Raw genomic sequence first — 24,438 nt, forward strand, 5'->3', positions numbered from 1 at the left:
GGTACAATATCAAATGTTAATGTCTGTATAATAAAGGAATGCAACCTTAGTGATGTTTTAAGATACAATTTATATATACAAATTAACATTTAATGTTTTATTCTCAGATTCTGCTCATATATAGACTTGCAAAACACATATTAAGCACATATTAAGAAGAACTTTTTAGCATATCAATTTACAATAAAATTTAATCAAACAAGGATGGAAGAAAGTTATCAAAACATAGTACTGAGTTTAGATCTTAACCTAATGGCAAAAGAACATGAGGTCTGAAGTTAAATACTATTTCCTGAAAGGTCTTATTGTAATTATGAGGAAAATAACAGGTTGCACAAAATTATAAAATGAGCCATGTCACGACAAAACCAACATAGTGCGTTTGCGACCAGCATGGATCCAGACCAGCCTGCGCATCTGCGCAGTCTGATCTGGCTGAGGATCCATGCTGTTCGCTTATCAAACCTATTACAAGTAGAGAAACTGATAGTGGACAGCATGGATCCTGATCAGACTGCGCGGATGCACAGGCTGGTCTGGATCAATGCTGGTCGCAAACCCATTATGTTGGTTTTGTCGTGACGCGGCTCAAATAGTTATCTAAACCATCCTAATGTTTGACATGTGTTATCTCTCCTCTTGATTTACTTGTTTATTTAGTTTTTATAAAAGTACAACCTATTTCATATAACTAATTTTCTATTTATAAGCATTAAGTACAAAAACTTCAAAATATTTAAATATACAAGTTAAACTGTTGCCTAGCAACAAAAGTGCCCTACTAGGAAGAGCCTAAATATAGCAAATATCTTAAATAACTATTGATATTTTCAAAATACCAAATTGAAAGTACATTGAAGTAAAAGGTTTTTACTCTTTAAAAGGTTAGTAGAGTCATTTTTTTCTTCAATACAAAGAACAGACCTATATAAATGTACTTTTTCTGTGTGACTAAAACTGTATAGGTTAACTGTAAAGGTTCTTTATGAAAAACATTTATTGAGAGTAACCCATTTGTCATATTTTCTTAGCAAAAAGGTGGCAAAGTCTGTCATTATATGGAAAAGGAAAAATGCCACAAAGATAAAAGAAAAAGCCAATAAACCCCAAAATAATGGTGTTATGTATGGAATTACAGACAGATGGACTGTTGGAAAAACTAACTCATCAATTGATATTCAAAATCATAATGCAAAAATAGTATTAACATAAAAACAATCTTTAACATAATACATATATGTGAATTGGTAACATTTAAATATCAAACAAGTACAAATATATCTATAATAATTAAGGACCCACAGCAAAGAAGTACTTCCATAATTAGGTGTAAAAAGGTCTCAAAAATGTTGCATCCGTTGTGTTGAGCAAATTAAATATCAATATTACAGCGACAGAACTAATCCTATATTCCTTAATTCTGAAACATATCAGAACAAATGTTTTCTTTGCTCTGTTGCAATCCATATTGCATTGTTATATATGCCTGCTAGTACAATTAAGAACCTTAATAATTTTATTCAAGTGCAATGATTTTCTTGGTCAGTAACATTCAATTAATCTGACAGGATGTTGCATTTAAATGAAGTAAATTTTATCACTCTCCTAGGGGCAGACATTTCTTATCATGCAGAGAATACCAACCAAAACAACCCTGATAATTCTGTTAAATTTGGTCGCAGCAAAAATTCCTTCCTTTACTACCAAATTCACATTAAGGTTGTTCATCCCTGTAAGTTTAAGCAAAAATCTGCCATCCGGTTTAAGAAGGAGTTGCGTTCACAAAATTTCTACATAGTATATAGTGAAAAAATCAACAAAGGGCCATAATTCTGTTAAATTTGGTCGCAGCAAAAATTCCTTCCTTTACTACCATCTTCACATTAAGGTTGTTCATCCCTGTAAGTTTAAGCAAAATCTGCCATCCGGTTTAAGAGGAGTTGCGTTCACAAAAATTCTACATAGTATATAGTGAAAAAATCAACAAAGGGCCATAATTCTGTTAAATTTGGTCGCAGCGAAAATTCCTTCCTTTACTACCATCTACACATTAAGGTTGTTCATCCCTGTAAGTTTAAGCAAAATCTGCCATCCGGTTTAAGAGGAGTTGCGTTCACAAGATTTCGGGACGTACGGACTGACGGACGGACGGACGGACGGACAAGTGCAACGCTATATGCTCCCACATTGTGGGGGCATAACAATCTTTAACATAATACATATATGTGAATTGGTAACATTTAAATATCAGACAAGTACAAATTAAATTTCTATTAATTTTCTCTTTTAGGCAAACAGCAAAGGAGAATATTCCATAATAATGTAAGACTCACAGCAAAGAAGTACTTTCCATAATTATGTAAAAAGGTCTCAAAAATGTTGCATCCATTGTTTGAGTAAATTAAATATCAATATACAGCAGACAGAACTCATCTATATTCCTTATTCTGAACATAATGAGACAAATGTTTTCTTGCTCTGTTGCATCCATATTGCATTGCTATAATGCCTGCTAGTGTACAATATGAAGACCTTAATAATTTTATTCAAGTGCAATGATTTCTCAATGGTCAGTAACAATCATTAATCTGACAGGAAGTGTGCATTTATGATAAATTTTATCACTCTGGGGGGCAGACATTTCTTTATCAGGCAGGAAATACCAAAACAACCCTGATCAATCCTGAATATTTAAGAAGTGAAAATGTCTTGTGAAGCATCTTGATAGAAAGTTTTAGAGTAATGACAAAGAAAAGTTGTTATAGAATATTTATTGCATGCATTTGTCAAGAAATGACAATAACAGTGCAATATATTCATTTATCTGTCTATAATTTTTTGAAAAAATAACATAGGACAGCAATAAATTACAGAAAAGGTCTAAAGATTTTAACATACATATTCCAGGCAGATATGGACAAAACAGTACAAAATACAATAAGAAGGAAATGTTGTGAGGTAAATTCATGGCAAAGAAGGGTGTGAACATAAAAATTGGCCTGCTAAATGAGTAATGTTAGTATTCATTAAAGGTCTGGCCTATCTCTGATGTGTATTAGTTTGTCTTTAATACACTTGTTGATTTTCAATGACTGTAAATTATATTTTATACAAGTTTATACAGTCTGGACTCAAAAAATCAAGCGCTCAGCTAGCTTGTTTTGATGATGTAAAATGTGACATCACATTTCAAATTATTGCATGTGCATATATAAGTTCTCTTGCCATTTAAGATTTTTATTTTTGCCAAAGGCGGCAAACTCATGACAGGTCACATGACATCCCTTATTGCTACAAATGTCTACAATAAGCAACAGCAATATTGATAAACTAACAACATAAACCAAACAACAGACCCTCCTCCCATCACTACTTTGGTAGTGTTAGTATGAAAGATGTCACTTGATGTTCCAAATAAAATTTATCAAAAACAAATAAATATACTCTAATGAAACCTTTTTCTGTTACAGACTGTAGGTCTAACCAATAGAAAGGTAAAAGTTTTTACAAAAACATTCGGATTCTATGAAAATCATCACAGGTGTATTGCATTCAGTTAAACTAGAGTCAGCAATGGTGACAAGATATTAAAGGAAGTGTGAATATCCAATAAAAGACTGTGCTAGTATTCCCATTCTTTATTCATTAAAATACAGACATACATGAACAGAAAAATTGTTTTCATCTTGTCAGTTACCTGCAACAAAAAACATTTAAACCCTGTGAACATATTTTGTCACAAACAAGAGACAACAAATAAGTCATAATATTATATCAGTCTTCTTTAACTTTACGCATTTTTTTGGTCTTCTAACAATTTTTGTAAGTGACTTTCTAAATGAACTTGGAAAATTAGAAATTAACAGTGTTTGAATATACACAAATCATTCAAGAATTTCTTTGCAAAAAATGCAAAATCATGGACCATCGTCAATGACATTCAGTGCGAGTTTGTTACATAAAAGAATTTATGAATTTGCCAGGCACCTAGCTGTCATGTAGTTTCTCTGACAATGTGTTGAGATTTTACTTGCAAAAGCTGAAAACTTTGCTTTATTTGGAGGACATGCTACTTGAAACATTTCATTTGGATGTCACCTTTAATTTTTAAAGCTGGAGTTTACAAGTACTTATTAAATTATGACATCCTGCCGATGCACACGCCAAATAAGAGGTGCTCCCTTTAATCATTTTACAAGAAAATCCTCGCAACAATTTGCTAGTGTAATACACAATCACTTGAAATTAACACATGTGAGCTAAATTTTTAACTCTGAATATAAAAGCACTCTGTAAAGATGTGTTTAAAACTTTAGTTTGCTAAAACAAACATTCCTTTCAAAACAATTATGTTTACAATGAGTCATGTACTTTAATACAAGTTATATTAAGTCAGTCTAAGCTGCGACCTTTCTTTTATATAATTTTGTTCAGTAATGATGTCATGGATTTGTTATTAAGAGCACCCCTGAAACTGAAATGTTTCAGAATTTCTGGCAAGTTCTTCTGAAGCCACCAAACTAATTGTCACTCATGAACTGTAACTGCTATATCACAGAATCAAGATAAAAATCCTTCAACACTATATAACCTCTATTAAAAAGGAGGTATAAGTAAAGGGCACATAATAACAATAACTGGTAGATGACATGGTTTTGCAACATGATAGGTGAATAGTCTAGTAATAGCTGAAGTTTATTTCTCATACTGTATCATTGTTATTAACAATTTATAGCTTAAAGCCATTACAACAAAAATAATAATGATAATTATGATGTATACCAAGGACTGTAAAAATAAATCTCCTTCAGGCAAAAATCTATTTATTTACTTGTCCTTTGATTATAGCTCATTCTACAGGCTGATTGTTTGGACAGGACATGAAAGATTTTTTCGTTCAGTCTCGACACGCAATATTTTAATAATGATAATCATAGCAACACGCTTCTCTTCTATTAAATCAGATCTTTGATAAACCTATGGTGCTGTTTAACTTTTTAAAATAAAACATTTTATATTTTTTCTTAAGAAAAATGCATAAATACATATTTTTTATATATCTTCACTCCCTTAGTATAAAAGAAAGTGGTACTATCTAAAAACATCTGATTCTCATTTAAAGTGTCCAGTGCACTGTAAATTTTATTTTGTCATATTTGGTTATACATTATACAGGGGTGTAAACTCCCATAAATAATTCTATCTAGCAGCAGAATAAAATGACTATTATATGGCCTATAACTTGAAACAATTTCTATTTTCCTCCCACAACCTCTGCCAGTTTGGGTAGGGTAGGTAGATGAGTAGGGAGGAGGGAGGTAACCAAACAATATTTCATTCTTGGCCTGTGTGGAGGGAATTTTCCAATTGCCATTATGACTAAGATTTATATAATTTTTCATATGTTTACAAAACAACTTTATTAGCATAAAGTCACTCCCAAACTGAACTGAACTTTATAAAGAACAGATGAAATGACTCATGTGTTCAATACTAAATTCATAGCTTTTCATATCAGTTATTCCTCTTACAAATCAGTCTAAGATTAGTAATGTTTCATCACTTGGGATCAATTTCATTAGCACTACATGTGATGTCCATACAATATTCTTTAAACACATCAATATTGAAGGATAGCATATACATGTATAATAGAAAAAAATGGCACTGCAATATGGGTACATGTATATGATCAGAAGAAAATGATATAAACAAACACAAGTATAATACAAATATGTATACAAAGGTTACACACATGAAGAAAAATGTAAATGAAGAGGCTTTAGTCCTATATGTAAATTTGATGGACGGGGGAGTTGTCCTACATGTTAATTTGATATGGGGGCTTTTGTCCTATGTGTACATTTGATACGGGGCGGGGGAGCCTTTAGTCCCAAAGGGCTTTAGTCCACTGATGGGCTTTTGTCCCTATACAGTTTAAAATGCATACATTGCCATAATTTTTAGCTAATTTCCCGGACACTTTTCATTTGGAGATGGGGCATTGATCAAAAACCGTACTGTTTCTAAAATTTAAAATGTGGCACAGTCAACCTATATTACCAGTATTTACAAATTGCAAATTTAATGACAACATAAACAAGACAAAATGTAAATAATTATTAACAGTTTTTTTTTCTATTTTTTTAAAGTATTAAGGCTTTATAAATTCAATCAGTCACAGATTTATAGAACAAGAACCAGTTCAACCGACACAGAAAAGTATACCTCTTGAATTGTCAAGAGTTATGTCCCTGAGTTCAGAATGTAAAAATGAACAAAGGGCAATAACTCTAAAATTAGGCAAGGCAGAGTTAAGCTTCTTTTGCACTGCATATCTACTCAATGAGATCTATCTACCTACAGTTTCATGTTGATACCTTTTGTTGTTTCAAAGTTATGTCCCTGACAAGAGTAGCGGACGGACGGACATAGCGGTGACTATATGCTCACCCTTCGGGGAGCATAATAAAATCAGTCACAGAATAGAATAAAGCCATGTTAAGTAAGGACAATTAGCTATACAGTCATTTGGTAAAAATAGCTGAAACATTCGTCAAATCCTGCTGACATTATTACCTCATATCTAGCAGTAATTTTACGGTGTTTGAGTACTTATATTAGAATGGAGTTATTATTAATAATTGCCTGAAGGCAGATTCAATTTATGCTGGCCAGTTGTTAATCTGTTACAGTTTATGACACTAATAGCTCCATTAATCTTTTAATTGATCTAAATTATTGCCAATAATTTTTAGTTGGAAGGGGCACATAGATTTACCAATTATTATTAGTGTCACCATTTACTGTATTACTGCATTATGGGGATAATCAGTCTGTTATTAGCATTCTAGAATAGTTAGTAATAACTTGACAATAAGATTCCATTAAAAATTGTAAAATTTCTGGCTGAAAAGTAGATTATTTAAGATTTTTTATATTTACCTTGACATAAATCATCTCTGGGACACCTCCGGGAAAGATACTTTATTTCTGGGACAATCCCAGATGTCTGGGACATCATGGCATATATGATAAAGGACAAGTTGAGTAACTGTGACATCATTATAATGGTCAAGATGAGTAACTGTGACAGTTATAAAGGACAAGTTGAGTAACTGTGACGTCATTATAATGGTCAAGATGAGTAACTGTGACAGTTATAGAGGTCAAGTTGAGTAACTGTGACAGTTATAAAGGTCAAGTTGAGTAACTGTGACAGTTATAGAGGTCAAGTTGAGTAACTGTGACAGTTATAGAGGTCAAGTTGAGTAACTGTGACAGTTATAAAGGTCAATTTGTATATCTATCACAGTTATCAAGGAAAAATTATGTACCTACTACAGTTAAAGGACAAGTTGTGTACCTATCACAGTTAAAATATTTAAAAATTCATATATTTCAGTTACATTAAGTGCATTATTCACTAGAATTAAAGTAATATCCTCTCTATATATATGATACAATGGTGATTGTGATGTAAATGGTGCCTCACAGTGGTCAGACTAATCAGCAAAATATCAAAACGTCTGTGCTGAATTGATCAATACTTGGAGCAACAAAAACATATTCCATTTCATTACTTTCTAATAATTGAATGAAATCCTACCATTAATGAAATATTGAGCCACATTTGATGCATTGATATCTACTTTACCAGTCTACTTCAAACATGGTAAATTTGTGCAGAATTTAGATCTATTAAAGAACTGAAGTCTGAAATACAAGGGAAATACAGTATGTAGACCATTTCACAAACAAAATCTGAATGATTAAAGCACAAGACTCGTTATCTTAGAATTACGGGTTCAATCCTGCTCAATTACAAGCCTTTGTTTCCTTGAGCAAGAAACTATGAAACTTTACACTCATTGCTAAATACAGGTTGGTTCCAGGAGCTGATTCAAAAGTTATGACTTCCGTGTTAATTAAGAATTGTAACCAATTGCATACTATGAGAATTCCTTTTATTTTTGGAAAAGTATGCTATGCAAGTTACCATCATTCACTATTATTAGGCAAAGCAATACAAAGTATTTTGTCTGACACAAGACTTTATATAACCATTACCGCAAGTATCATTATATTTGAGCTGTGTCATGACAAAACCAACATAGTGCGTTTGTTGGTTTTGTCATGACGCGGCTCATTTCTTCTTAAGTATATTTTCTATATTAACTGTTTTGTACGAGATTACTGGGAATATAGAGGAGATACTGATAATAGGTAGAGGTCTCTCAAAACAAATACATTTCTAGAAAATAATATTGACCACTAAGCTTGGTAAAGAGTGAAGGCAATGTCCAGAAGTATATTGAATGATTGCCGTCAGAAGTATATTGAATGGTAGGAATTCTATCAAAATGCATTTATTCTATATATATTGGGAGAACGGTGAGCGGGAAAATATTGGTCTCGCTCTCTCCACTCTGGTGATTATCAAGGCAGGAATTATTACTTGACGAGATTTTCTCCAATACAAACCAGCAAGACAAACTACGGCATTGCCAATATATAGACAAAACGGCAAGTCTACTTTTACCAGTGACAGATCTATTTATCAATGATAAAAGTTTTATATTTTTTAATTTTTCTCCAACATTAGAGCATATATTTACTGTAAAATTAAAATAATATATATAAATATCAATTGTTATAACAATAAACAGTGAAAAATAAAATTCATTGGAATTTTATTTCATCTTGTGCGGAGAAGTTTTAAAGACTGACTGGATTTATTAGTGGTAATAGAAGTAATGAAAATAGACTGATATATGTTGAGCTTCAGGTAAGTTATGTTTTCTTACGCTACTTTGACAGCTAAATAAGTTAAAAATTGTCAAACTTTATAAGCTGAAATTATGAATGGAATAGCAATTGTTCTATGAAGACTATAAGAAAAGGGAAGAAGATATATTGAACATTTGTTTTTTTTTTGTAATTTGAAAACAGTATTTTATTCATGTTTTTAAAGAAATATTTTTTCATTTACTTAAATGTTAATTTATGGTATTTTCAAAAAATATCATTACATATCATTGTTATATAATTTGAAATTTTATTTTTCCCCTATTTAATGGAGGCCTTAATATTATAAGTTAAAGCTTTATATCTTTTTAATACACAAAATTCTTAGCATTATTAGCTTAATTACTGATATAAATTGAAATAAATATTTTAGAGAATGCAGTCTTTAAATCACTGAGTGACAAACCATTACGTAGTCAAATTATTTTTAAATACTGTGAATGAAAAAATATATCAATTTTTATTACCTTCCTTAATATGATTCAACAAAAGAAAAGGTAGGAAAATAAAGAATTATGCTGAATTAAAACAATAATCTGTGCAGAAGAAGTACTTCATTCAAACTTCATTGAATCACAATTTATCTGCAACATTAACAATGCTTCTAGCAATGGGTAATGATTCAAAATTCCACATGAAATGAAAATCTTACACTACTTTAAGTCTTCTATATTGAGAAAAAAAAATGAAATTCCTTTTACTCATAATAAATAATATAACATAAATCTTTTTATTCCCCTACAATCTTGCTTGTATGATTAAATAATTAATTCAATCAATCATAAAATACTGCAAATATGTAAGATCTTTATTTTACTGCATGAATCTGTATACATTATGATCTTCTGGTAAAATCCATGCATTTGTATAATTTGTTTGTTATATAACATGCACATTTGCTATAAAAATTTATTTGTTTTATGCAATAAAGTATAACATTGAACATGAGAAGTATTATTTTTAGGAACAAAATGGTAGACACCCATCAATTAAAAAGTCTTTACTTAACTAGTATTTACATTTTGATATTTTGCTACATTTATGTTTTAACAACTTAAACTCTTTTACATTTTTTTGCTATTATTTTTTGTAAAATAAATTTAATCAAACTATTTAATAACATATAGATTGGTTGCCATTGACTTTCTGGAAAGAGAGCACTTGTAAACTTACAGTGTTCAGCAAGTTGATGGCATAATGTGACAATATTTGCATATAAGGAAAAATAAACATGTTCCCTGATGATAAAAGTAATACACATCAATCAAATGAAAAATTATTGGGTACACTGTTACTTAGTAAATGATCTAAACATCAGAATTCACTGAATCACTGAAATGCAAATATGTAAAAACGCTTAAGCAATACAGACTTTGTAAAGGCATCAATACAGACTTTAAGACATCAATACAGACTTTGTAAAGGCATCAAAACAGACTTTAAAACATAAAAACAGACTGTGTAAGACATCAATACAGACTTTGTAAAGGCATCAAAACAGACTTTAAGGCATCAATACAGCCTTTGTAAAGGCATCAATACAGACTTCAAGACATCAATACAGACTTTGTAAAGGCATCAATACAGACCTCAAGACATCAATACAGACTTTAAGACATCAATACAGACTTTGTAAAGACATCAATACAGACTTTAAGACATCAATACAGACTTTAATGAATCAATACAGACTTTGTAAAGGCATCAGTAAAGGCTTTAAGGCATCAATACAGACTTTGTTAAGACATCAATGCAGACTTATGAAGGCATCAATACAGACTTTGTAAAGGCATCAATACAGACTTTAAGGCATCAAAACAGACTTTGTATAGACATCAATACAGACTTGAAGGCATCAATACAAACTTTGTAAAGGCATCAATACAGACTTTAAGGCATCAATACAGACTTTGTAAGACATCAAAATAGACTTTGTAAGGCACCATTTCGGACATGAATAAAAAATGCTTAAAATATAAACATTGTTTACTTCATCATTTTAAGTTATAAAAAAAAATATTGCAACATAATAAATTTTGTTATATTGGTTTAGCTAAAGGGATATATACTATGAGATCTATATGACCCTTGGGTAGCACCTAGGGTAATAAAGACCTAAGTCTACCTATATTCTCTGGTATTATCTTGTTGGCAACTTATATAACTACTAAAACAGTTAATATATTCGTTATATAACCTTTTAATCTTTTATACAACTTATACTTTGTGCCATTGAACCTGTCCAATCCCTTTATTATACTTGAATGAACTTCTTTTCAATAACAATTAGTCAATATTAACAGTATTCAGCAAGTATTAGAAGGAAGGTGACTTACTGGACATAAAATTTTCTTTATTACATAACCTTACATGTGACAGGAAAGTGATAATAATAAAATGAATAGCTTGTGTTTTATATAAACTATTTGGCCTATAAGTAAGTAAGCAAGTAAATTTTTTATTACATATATATGATATGTGTATATGTAATAACAATAACAGAAATAACATATTAATATTATTAATAACACCAGACCCAATAGGTCTAGAAGTCACTTTTAAATTAGAAGTGTTTCTATATTTTACATAGGTCAACAAAATAAAATGACTGTAAAATTGTTATAGCATCATTATTCATGCATTATATAATATTTAACCTGGAAACGTGATTGACATGATAATATGGATTTAAATAATAAATTAAATAATGCATTAGGCTGGAACTTTCAGAACTTGTGTAAAATACTACATGTACTATACAAAAATCTTTTTTATGATCAAATAGAACACCAATAGAAATGTGGAAGTCTCATGAAAGAAAGAAAAGTTGACTAGATGTAGTTAATCATATCAAAATTTCTTTATTAATCAACATGAACATTGCAATATTCATCTTTCATGTTTTTTTATTTCATGCTGTTTTCTCTGTAAAAAGTCTAAGCTCAAGTAAAAGAAGGCATTGCTAATGCTAAATAATACATGAGTTTTCCCCACTGATGAAGCAAAAATTCCCAATTGGTAATGTGTCTTTCAAAACACTGATTACTTTCAGGAATAGCAATGAACTGACTAGAGATTTTTTTTAAAGCTATGTTTCTTTCTTACTTAGAAAGTCATGCAAAGCTTATAACACAGCTGAGTTCTTTTTTTTATATATTTTACTTATATTATATGTACTGTTCCAAAATTCCAAATTGCAATAATTTGTGTCACTCTTTTTCCATATATACTGGTGATACATTAGCATTTAGAGCCAAATATGATGAAAAAAAAAAGGCTTTTATTTTACACATATTATATAATATTAAAGTAGATTTGTTTTGTATTCAATCAATGTGATACTTATAATGTAAGCACTGTTCTGTTTCATAATTACGCTAAAAGTTATAATACATTCAATGGCAATAAATATATCACAAATTGTGGAAAAAGAAAAGAAAAAGATTTTATTCTCAGCTGTGTAAAAGTTTTTTTTTTATTACTTTATAGTTCATTACTTTATCTCATTTAACACTTGATTACAAACACACATAATCTAAAATGGACTTGTCTTTAATATTAAAACAAATTCATCATTTACAGGGAAAATACTCAGAATACAAAATACATTATAATGTACTGAATGATTATTTGGGGTAAGCTATTATCAGTCTGCATAGATAATCTTGGTCTATTTTGGTTGCATAATGGATCGCAAAAATTGAGCATCAGTAAAAACATATGCAAATTTCCTTTGATCCAATCTAGCACTTTAACCCCATATGCAAAATTATTTCAGTTAAACACAGGGTAACTTTGCAACTTTTCAAACATAATGATAAAATTCGAAACATGTACGAAGAAAATCATGTAACAACTAAATTATCCTTCTGACATTATCTCTTTATTAACCAATTAAACATCAAGTTTTCATGTAATCTTTGGAGAGGTATTGTTTCTGCTGTGGTTTCTATAGTGTGTCCAAGACAACTGCAATGTGTATACAGAAAATTTAAAAACATCTTTTCACAAATTAAGTCTGAATGCAAAACAATGCTATATGAACAAATGCTTACTGAAAATATTAATGGAGATTTTGCTATGGCAGCCAATATCCATCTGAGCTGCATATATGCTGAAGAGATCCATAGATGTTTGATGTAAAGAAAAAAAAATCATCAACACCTTATATAATTTAATAGGAGTTAACCTGTTATTGCACTATGGTGATGTTATGATAGATGACCAGGCAAAACAGTAAGTATCATTTAAAGAGTCAGGCTGCTTAAAAAATAATCTATTCATGGTTATAAAACCATCTATCAAAAAGTAAAAATGTACAATATAAAACTAGACAAAAGGCCCAGTGTGAAATATCTTCAAGAGAAGATTTAACAATGTTAGTTAATCTTTACACATCAATATTTTACTTCTAAACTTTAACTATTTAACTAGTTTAATGGTATCCAAGGGAAATTAAAACCTGTTTTACAACCCATAAATCTTAAAGAGGAAATAAAAATAGTTGTAAAGTATATGGAAAATAGAGAAAATGATGCTTTTATTGCATTTAATTACCACAAAGATAAGGTAACACCTTACCATTAAATTTTATGCTATTTTGAAATAGAATTTAAAACATAAATTTTCAGACACAACAAATTTAACTATAAACTGAGAAACAGTTCTTGCAACTTGCAATAATTAATTTGGAGTTCCTTCATAAACTTATCATGGTTATCAGTAAGATTTTGGGCCCCCTCAAAACTTATAAAACACTCTGATTGTTGTATTTGATAAACAAACAATGACCATCTATCTTATATTCAGAAAGGTTCTTAAAGAACTAAAATTAAATGACTACCCTTCATACCTTAAATATTAATCTGAGATATAGAAGGAAATGTGGAGTTAAATCTTAATCTGAGATATAGAAGTAAATGTGGAGTTAAATCTTAATCTGAGATAAAGCATGTGGAGTTAAATCTTAATCTGTGATATAGACATAAATGTGGAGTTAAATATAGAAGGAAATATGGATTAAATCTTAATCTGAGATATAGAGGGAAATTTGGAGATTAAATCTTAATCTGAGATATAGAGGGAAATTTGGAGCTGAAATATAGAGGGAAATTTGGAGTTTAATCTTAATCTGAGATAAAGCGGGAAATGTGGAGTTAAATCTTAATCTGAAATATAAAGGAAATGTAAAGTTAAATCTTAATCTAATAAAGATATAGAGGGAAATGTGGAGTTTAAATCTCAATCTGAAATATAGAGGGAAATTTGGAGTTAAATCTTAATCTGAGATAGAGAGGGAAATTTGGAGTTTAATCTTAATCTGAGATATAGAGGGTCCAAACCAGCAATTCCTGGGCTTTAAGGCAGACACCATAACCACTTGGCTCAATGTGCTCTGCTTATATAAAATTCGATATATTTAATACCATATAAAATTTGAACAATTTCTTTTAAAAATACAAAATACCATACACCTACATCACCTTCAAATTATATTTATTTTAAGAATTTAAAAGCTTTCAAACAATATATATTAATTTCCTACATAGTCAGCTTCATTTCAGGTCTGTGAAACATTATACTTTCATTGATGTCATAGAATCAGTAAAATTTTAACAATTAAAATGTAAATACTTGAACTACTTCTTTCCTAAATTCACTAAGCTGGATTCTTGATAGATAATGCAAATACTTTGTCAATGATAAACTACTTTTATGTTAATTTAACAAGAAAATACCTACAACATCCATAATTATATATACTCCATATTTCAACCTTACGTACTCAATATTTCAAACTTACAACAGCATTTAAAATCTATATCCACATGTTAAAGACCCATATAAAATTCTAATAGAAATTACATCTTTGTGGTGATGAAATGCCAGCCAAAGAGAAAGGAAAGTGGTGTGAAAACTATCACACCCATGGGAACTTCTGTTCCAGCTAAATAACTAAGATTGATGGCTCAAAAAAAGATTATGACACATGACCATGAAGCAACAAAAATGATTCTGAACATAACAAAATACCCATAATATTCTCATCAAAAAGTACATTGTGTGGAAAAAAAAATGTCATTTTATGGACATCCATTACTGATGGAATAATTTCGCTATACTAAACACTTAACAATGTCATTCGCTTACAATGTTTTCCCTGAAGCACACTTACTGAAAAAATATATATTTGTCATAAAGTCTAAAAACACGCAACACCTTAAAGTTGCTAAACTATTTCCTCACATAATTACGTTCTCAAATCAAGCAAAATAATACTTTTTTTCCCTCTATTCCAGATGAAAACAAAATCTAGTTAGCTGAAGGCAACCAGAAATAGAGACATTCCACGGGGATAATTAGAGACATCGAAAGACAAAAGAAGACAGCTCTCCATCGTCTAGAGTTCCGCACTTCTAGCTACAGTCAGAAATCAGCATCTACTATTTGAGAGGGTATTAAAGACCTGGGGGAAAATATCAGTCAATATTGCTGGATTCAATAATCCTATTGTGATGAGAGGAGATACTGTAAAAGTAAATGTAAGTATCATACTGTGTCATGACTGTTTATAAGGGAATAATGGCTGTATAACTGAGCAAGAAAGGTAACAATTATCGGTGAAAAAAATGTTTCTCATTCATTAACATGGATCAATACATATAGTTTACTTAAAGTAATGTCATACAAATACAGACTTTAAATATACAGTATAAAGCATTTAATTTAACATATATCAATTCTAATTCTATGTTCCTTTGTCAGAAATTAATCAATTTTATTAGTATAATATAAATCATAATATTATATCCATATCACTAACTGTAAACATAGCAAAGAGAGTAAAAAGAGGAATATTACTAATTTATATAATATGACAAACTGATTTTTTTTCCATTGCTTTTTGTATTCATTAAGTATTCATGTAATACAGTTATATCATTCTCCTGAAAAATTAACAAACTGACTTGTAACATTCACTTTATATTACACTCTGCATTTAAAGATATTCCTTAGAACTATCACTGAAATAGCTTTTAAAATCAACTTAATATTGCAACTGAAAACTTTTTAAATTTTAATGATGATACCACAAGCATGTGCAGTCAAGAACACAAGCAAATGTATAGCATTGCACTGGTTTTTCTGAAACTGTGCAGTTCTAATTTTAATCTTATTGATTTAGGAAAATCAATTCAGCACAATTAATGTTTATGCACTGGTTTAACAGAAATGTGACAGAGTTAACAAGTTTAAAACAATAAAAGTTGTTACATGCCCCACATATTTTTTCTCAGCTGTAACACTTTACTGGTGCACCATAGAACATATACATTGCAAAAAAACAAGCAGACTGTATTGATATCTCATAAGTGAAACTCCAGTGCATAAGCATTTGCATAATATGATTCTTTTTTATTTTCTTCTTGACCAAAGGTAGTACATGAGAATGCTGATCTATTAGTTAACCAACAATGTTAGATTATTTTTGAACATTTTCAACATTATTAGATTATTTTTGAACTCCTCAGCGATATATGATTATTTTTGAACATCTTCAGCAATATCAGATTATTTTTGAACATCTTCAGCAATATTATATTATTTTTGAACATGTTCAACAATATTAGATTATTTTTGAACATCTCCAGCAATATTAGATTATTTTTGAACATCTTCAGCAACATTAGATTCTTTTTGAACATCTTCAGCAATATTATATTATTTTTGAACATGTTCAACAATATTAGATTATTTTTGAACATCTTCAGCAATATTAGATTATTTTTGAATATATTCAGCAATATTAGATTATTTTTGAATATCTTCAGCAATATCAGATTGATTATTTTTTAACATCTCCAGCAATATTAGATTATTTTTGAACATCTTCAGCAATATCAGATTGATTTTTTTTTAACATCTTCAGCAATATTAGATTATTTTTTAACATCTTCAGCAATATTAGATTATTTTTGAACATCTTCAGCAATATTACATTATTTTTGAACATCTTCAGCAATATTACATTATTTTTGAACACGTTCAGCAATATTACATTATTTTTGAACACGTTCAACAATATTTGATTATTTTTGAACACGTTCAACAATATTAGATTATTTTTGAACATATTCAACAATATTAGATTATTTTTGAACATCTTCAGCAATATTACATTATTTTTGAACATCTTCAGCAATATTACATTATTTTTGAACACGTTCAGCAATATTACATTATTTTTGAACACATTCAACAATATTTGATTATTTTTTAACATCTTCAGCAATATTAGATTATTTTTGAACATCTTCAGCAACATTAGATTATTTCTAAATATCTTCAGTTATATTAGATTCTTTTTGAATATCTTCAGCAATAATTAGATTATTTTTGAATATCTTTTTTTTTATTTACTTAGAAGTAACAGACAAAACTAATAGGCAAAAACCTTTTTTCCCACATTTCAGAGAGAAATTAGCTCTTTATAAATGACCTTTTTGCATTTATAATCTTTTTTTCTTTTGTACAGCTAAGACATGTCATAATTGCTGTACACTGAACAAAAGATACTCCATTAGGTAGTAAACAAATAAGCCTTAATAACAATGTCTCATGAAATTAGCTTCTTTCTTTTTCTTGGAGAAATAATTGGACAATTTTTATGTACATAAAAGAAGTAATTTCAGGCTCAAAACTGTTTCTATGGAAGCAAATATGACATTATCTTGTGTTTTAGATTTCAATCACATATATAAATATATCAATGACTTGGAAGAGTTTCTCATCCCTACTTTAAGTCACCTTCAGTTTGTTTACCTATATTTGAGACAACATATATGGTGTTCTTCATTCATCACATAGTAATATCAGCCTTCTATAGTTACAGACTATGACATATGAAAGCATACTGTCACCTCTAGTAGAAATTATCCAAGAACACATAATTTCATCTGTCAAAATAGTCTCCCAAACTGGGGATTACAACTGACTTAACCCTGAATCTCTAGTTACCAACGAAGATAATTTCTGTCACAAACTGTAATCTTATTTGGCCTGATTTGGTTTGATATTGTCATACAAGAGGGTAATTCTTGTATATTCATACAGACTGTCTGTCAACCTTGATCAGTGGTATAAAAATAACAATGTCTGAACTAAATAATCCTAATTTCACAAGAAACTTGATTTGTTTACATCATCATACTCTCAAAAAAAAGCTGAATATTTGATTGTCTGAATAAAATACGAGTCGCGTCACAACAAAACCAACGTAATGCGTTTGCTACCAGCATGGATCCAGACCAGCCTGCGCATCCTCGCAGTCTGATCAGGATCCATGCTGTTCGCTATCAGTTTCTCTACTTGTAATAGGGTTGCAGGTAAGCGAATGGGTAAGGTAATGGTCTGTATCCATGCTGGTCGCAAACCCATTATATTGGTTTTGTTGTGACGCGGCTCATATGTATCTCTTTCATTTTCAGTGTCTAGTGTCTTGATATTTTTTTTTTATTTTCTGAAATGTAAGTCTTTTAAACAGTAAACAATTTTGCAACTCTATTCTCCATTCTCTTCTGTCAATGGACATGTTTTATTGTAAGATTAAGGCTTACAAGCCCTATGATAACTGCTGAGTATATTGGGATAATATAACTTGACTATTAAAGTGCACTTTGGAAATCTTATAATACATGTAAAGAAAATAAATCCTTCATAATTTTACACTTGAAGATGGTTAAAGACATGTGATGGTACGATTGTAACAAGAGGGCCATGATGGCCCTGAGGTCGCTCACCTGTATATAGCCCCCCTCCCCCGGGCCAATTTTTACCCAAGGGCTTTTATTTGTTTATTTGAACAGACTTGGTAGACACCCATTAGAAGATGTTTCATGCTAAACATCTAAGTTCTAGCTCATTGGGTTTTTTAAAAGAAGATTTTAAAAGTTTTTACTATACACATATAGTTAAAAACAATGACACCCCTGGGGCAGGGCCAGTTTTGACCCCCGGGCTTTTATTTGAACAAACTTTGTAGATATTTACTTAAAGATGTTTCATGCTTAATATCTAAACTCTAGCTATTTGGGTTTTTCAAAGAAGATTTTTAAGTTTTTGCTATACACATATAAAGAAAATCAATGACCCCCCCGGGCGGGGCCAGTTTTGACCCCAGGGCTTTTATTTGAACATACTTGGTAGACACCCATTAGAACATGTTTCATGCTAAATATCTTAGCTCTAGCTCTTTGAGTTCTTTAAAAGAAGATTTTTTTAAAGTTTTTACTATATGCATATAGGGAAAATCAATGACCCCCTGGGGCGGGGCCAATTTTGACCCCAGGGCTTTTAATTGAACAAACTTGGTAGACACTCATTAGAAGATGTTTCATGCTAAATATCTTAGCTCTAGCTCTTTGGGTTCTTTAAAAGAAGATTTTTTAAGTTTTTACTACATGCATATAGGGAAAATCTATGACCCCCTGGGGCGGGGTCAATTTTGACCCCAGGGCTTTTATTTGAACAAACTTGGTAGACATTCACTAGAAGACGTTTCATGCCAAATATTTAAGCTCTAGCTCTTATGGTTCTTTAAAAGAAGATTTTTTACGTTTTTACTATATGCATATAGGGAAAATCAATGACCCCCCGGGGCGGGGCCAATTTTGACCCCAGGGCTTTTATTTGAACAAACTTGGTAGACACTCACTAGAAGATGTTTCATGCTTAATATCTTAGCTCTAGCTCTTTGGGTTCTTTAAAAGAAATTTTTTTAAGTTTTTACTATATGCATATAGGGAAAATCAATGACCCCCTGGGGCGGGGCCAATTTTGACCCCAGGGCTTTTATTTGAACAAACTTGGTAGACATTCATTAGAAGATGTTTCATGCCAAATATCTAAGCTCTAGCTCTTATGGTTCTTTAAAAGAAGATTTTTTAAGTTTTTACTATATGCATATAGGGAAAATCAATGACCCCCTGGGGCGGGGCCAATTTTGACCCCCGGGCTTTTATTTGAACAAAATTGGTAGACACTCACTAGAAGATGTTTCATGCCAAATATCTAAGCTCTAGCTCTTAGGGTTGTTTAAAAGAAGATATTTAAAGATTTTTCTTTCGGTTGCCATGGCAACCAGAGTTCTGCATGGAATTAAATTCTTTGAACAATTTTTAAAGGTGACCACCAAAGGAACATTCCTGTGAAGTTTGGATGAAATTGGCTCAGTGGTTTATGAGGAGATGTCATTTAAAGCAAAAGTTTACGGACGGACGACGGACGGACGGACGCCGGACGAAAAGCGATCACAAAAGCTCACCCTGTCACTTTGTGACAGGTGAGCTAAAAAAACAACAACAACAAAACTTTCTTGTCATCAACTTTTTAAAATTGTTCCCACTTAAATTAATAATAAATGTGGAACTTTAAACAATTACTGAATAAATATCTACTGCATCTCTGCTTTGTTTCTTGACAAATGCTATTGTATTTTGTATCTTGTACATATATTCTCCAGTGATTTATGGCACAAACCATTGCCAAGAAAAAAAACATCACTTAAATGGTAAAAAGACATTTATCATTTTGACAGTTGATTCTCTGGCACAAATTATTTGGAAATGCAATTTGACTTTCAGAAATACTATCAAAAATTTGAATTATTCATAAAAAAAATTAATAAGTCTCATTGTAGATGAGATTTTCCCCCACATATTTCCCAATTGTGATTCAACCTGGATTACTATATATAACCAAGCCTGTTTGTAAATATATCCCCATGGAGGCAAAAAATTTCTACATTTTCTTTGTTCCCCGAGGACAATCGGCTGACATTATATTTGAATGTGGTAAGATATTTGGAAATCTATTAAAATTGTGTGTAAACATATTTTGTTTACCATGGTAGAAAAGATGATTCCCAAAAGAGTTTATACCCTTAATTATACCTTGTGTGACTCTGATTCAATATTAAACTATTGTTACACATATTGATAGACATATCAATGGTCTACAAGATAAAATGTGAATCATACATCAATGTATATAGAATAACTTTTATATCCCACTTACATACCTGTATTAAAAATACATTATAACATATATAGAATTATGATGCAATTATTTATTTTATTAATGCTTTCTGCATATTTTCTTCTGACCATCTTTTGTCATCACTTAAATGATTTAATTTATGTTAATAATGTGACAAAAATGAGCTGCACCATGACAAAACCAACATAATGGGTTTGCAACCAGCATGGATCCAGACCAGCCTGTGCATCCGCACAGTCTGATCAAGATCCACAGTGTACGCTATCAGTTTCTCTACTTGTTATAGGGTTTGTAAGCGAACAGCATGGATCCTGATCAAACTGCATGGATGCGCAGGCTGGTCTGGATCCATGCTGGTCGCAAATACATCATGTTGGTTTTGTCATGACAAGGCTCAAATGAAGTTTGAGATCAGTCCTTTTGACATCCCTACTTTAACTACTCTTATGCATCTCTGTGATTTAAAATTTCTAGACATTTAAGCAATCAAAATCAAATTTCCAACTTTCGTTTCCAAATCTGTATCAATAATTGTATCAATGATTAATCAACAGTAAGGAATGAAATGAATTATATGTTGATATGTTTTCTACTGATGATAGCTCTACAAATAATGAGCTCTTAATTATATAATGCCGGAATTTTCTTGAAATTTACACAAGCCTATTATATTATACGGTTTGAAATATTGCCTTTAATATACTTACCTTGTGAACTCTGTTAGATTCTGCACAGAAGCCATAAAATATACTTTATACTGTCTAATATTTCAGAGAAAATTTGTTTTCATGAAACCCTGCAAAATTTTAATTAGAAACTGGAAGACTTGTAAAGACCTGAAATTAATTTCTTTTTCAAAATATTGATCCTTTTTTCCAGACAATGGTTCCATCGGCATGAAAATGACAAACTTAATACAGGACAGATTTTACACATTGTGATGGAAGAAGTAACTGGTACCCAAATTAATTATACTCTAACCTTTCACAACTTCAACTCTTCATCTCCACCTACATACTACGGCAACAACAACAACAACACTACCAACAACATGACCAAGTTAATACCACACTTTGGGATCCAACATGATGAACTTTCTTTTGAAAAAGTGTTCGAGATCTACATAGTGCCAGTGTTAGTTGTATTTGGTACCATCGGGAATCTTCTAATACTACTAACTGTACGCCAGAGGAACATGAGTAACTGGTCAATATGTTTCTATCTTGCCGCTTATGCCGTTGTCAATATCATCATCCTAGTGCCTATGTCCGGTTTGGAGTGGCTGTGCAAAGTAACTGGAACTAAATATGTGACGGAACTCACCGACTGGACATGTAAATTATGGCAATTTGTCATGGGGGTTTCCATCTATTCTGGAATATGGTTTATGTACGCAATGCTTGTGGACCAATACATAGTTATCTGGTTGCCCCATAAAGCACAGTCGATGTGTACAATATTCATGGCAAAGTTTGCTACAGTGATAATAGTGATTGGCCTTATCGTGGTCAGTATCCACGCAATATGGACATATGAACTTTTCTCAAATGGATGCTTTGTGTCACCTGCCCAGAATGATATTCTCACAATTGTTTGGCCATGGGTTTCCCTATGTTGCTACTGTATCATACCTCTTCTCCTTATTATAATCTTCATTGTTCTCGTCATATACGGATCGTTCACAAAAAATACGTGGAAAAAATCGTCCAGCAACTATCAAGTACCTATTGATATCACGTTCATGACTGTCGCTCTTTCAATATTCTATGTCCTTTTTGTAGGACCTGCGACTGTTCTCAACATAATGGAGATCAACCTACCAAATTCTTGGCTACATGATCCTGAATTCTACAAAGCAATCATGGTAGCGGTAACCGTCGGTGACCTACTTACATTTCTCAATCCAACATTCGCTTTTGTCATTTGTGTGTCTTTCTCATCAACATTTCGTTTAGAGTTGCAAGAAAGGATAAAAAGCTTGTGTTGTGAGAACGTTATTCGTGTGTATGAAATGCAAGTGAATAATGCTGGAAATGTTGGCAATGATCCAGAAAATTGCTCGGAGACCACACCCTTGTAAAAACACTCGTAACATTCTTATAGCAAATATCGTGTAATTCATATTTATTACGGAGATTTCTAAATTTTGTGATGTGTTAACTATTCACTATTTGCCAAACAATTCAGTCACTCTGTAACTGAAAATGACAAAATTATAATAGTGTAGGTTCCTAAATGGTTTTCCTTTACATTAAAATTGGTTGAAGCTAAATGGCTCCTCTTTTTCACAAGGAAAATTTGAAGAAATCTACAACATATTCTATAATGAAATTTTTATTTTTTTTTCTATGTAATGCATTAAAAAAGAAAATAATTAAGTGTTGTCTACTAAAAGAAGAAATGTCTAGCAACATAAATGATTCTGACAGAGAAAAACTAATGCTTATATTCACAAGTAAGTTCCATGGAATTCAGCTTTGTTCATAAATCACTATTGAAGCGACACTTGGTAGGTGTTTTTAAGGTGTGAAAATGTCAGACCTTGTCTGGTGGCATTAAAGATTTTTCCCTATAAACATGAGGCTGTCTTTGGCTATATAATTATAGTCCTTGTGCAAAATTTGATTCCATCAAGAGATAAAACAACACATTTATTTACTGATTGTGAGAAATAATTGATTGATTAAGCCAAACAATGTGAGCATGTTCTGTTCAAAACAGATAATAAATCATCTTATCTAAATTATATAAACAGATTGTTTTCAACTGAACCAAAATTGAATATTTAAATAGCCACCAAAATGCTTTATACCTTCAAAAATAACAAAGAAACTCAAAGATTTTTCTATTATCTGTTAGATAATGTAAAGTGTTATATATCCAAGGTTGATGCACAGATGGGCTGGGTATCTATCATACCAAATTATGTAAAGTTGACTTTTTTACAACAATAATGCCAATGTGAACAATATGGAGTTGGCATGTCAGTACTATAATTGTTTTTAAATCACATAAAGTAAACAAGAGCACCGCTAGGCGGAGCATTATATGCCCGAAAGTGATTTTTTTTTTTAGTAAAGATGAAGCATTTGTAAGACATGGAAATTAAATAGAGTATTACCTCCTTCACAAAACAATCCTCCTTTGAAGTTTCAAACTTGTGGTCCAAATGGAACTTAAGTTATGCCCCGGAAACTGTTTTCAGTTCTAAGGTAATACTGACCTTGACCTTATGACCCCAAAATCAATGGGGGTCTTCTACCCAATATGGACAATTATACTATGAAGTTTAAACACAGTGGGCCAAATGAAACTTAAGTAATGTTCAGACAACTGTTTTCAGTTTTAAGGTAATAGTGACCTTGAAGTTTGAACACTGTTGGCCATTGGAACTTAAGTTATGCTCCGGAAACTGTTTTCAGTTTTAAGGTCATAGTGACCTTGACCTTTGACCTTGTGACCCCAAAATCAATAGGGGTCTTCTATCCAATATGGACAATCATCCTATGAAGTTTGAATATTGTGGGCCAAATGGAACTTATGGAAGCTATGCTCCGGAAACCAAATTGCTAA

The 24,438-nt window shown here is 31.1% G+C and overlaps 1 protein-coding gene across 1 annotated transcript; it reads left to right on the forward strand.

Annotated features, from left to right (window-relative positions):
* Positions 1-8,311: 8,311 nt before the first annotated feature.
* On the forward strand, positions 8,312-24,232 carry LOC132751529 (putative G-protein coupled receptor F59B2.13). The gene is made up of 3 exons (XM_060741714.1): positions 8,312-8,788; positions 15,108-15,350; positions 21,745-24,232. Exon 3 carries the CDS (start codon positions 21,806-21,808, stop codon positions 22,943-22,945), a length of 1,140 nt encoding a protein of 379 aa, XP_060597697.1. The 5' UTR covers positions 8,312-8,788; positions 15,108-15,350; positions 21,745-21,805; the 3' UTR covers positions 22,946-24,232.
* The last annotated feature ends 206 nt before the right edge of the window (positions 24,233-24,438 follow it).

Source organism: Ruditapes philippinarum, unplaced genomic scaffold, assembly GCF_026571515.1.
Source record: "Ruditapes philippinarum isolate M1 unplaced genomic scaffold, ASM2657151v2 ctg11_1_1_1_1, whole genome shotgun sequence".
Classification (NCBI taxonomy): domain Eukaryota; kingdom Metazoa; phylum Mollusca; class Bivalvia; order Venerida; family Veneridae; genus Ruditapes; species Ruditapes philippinarum.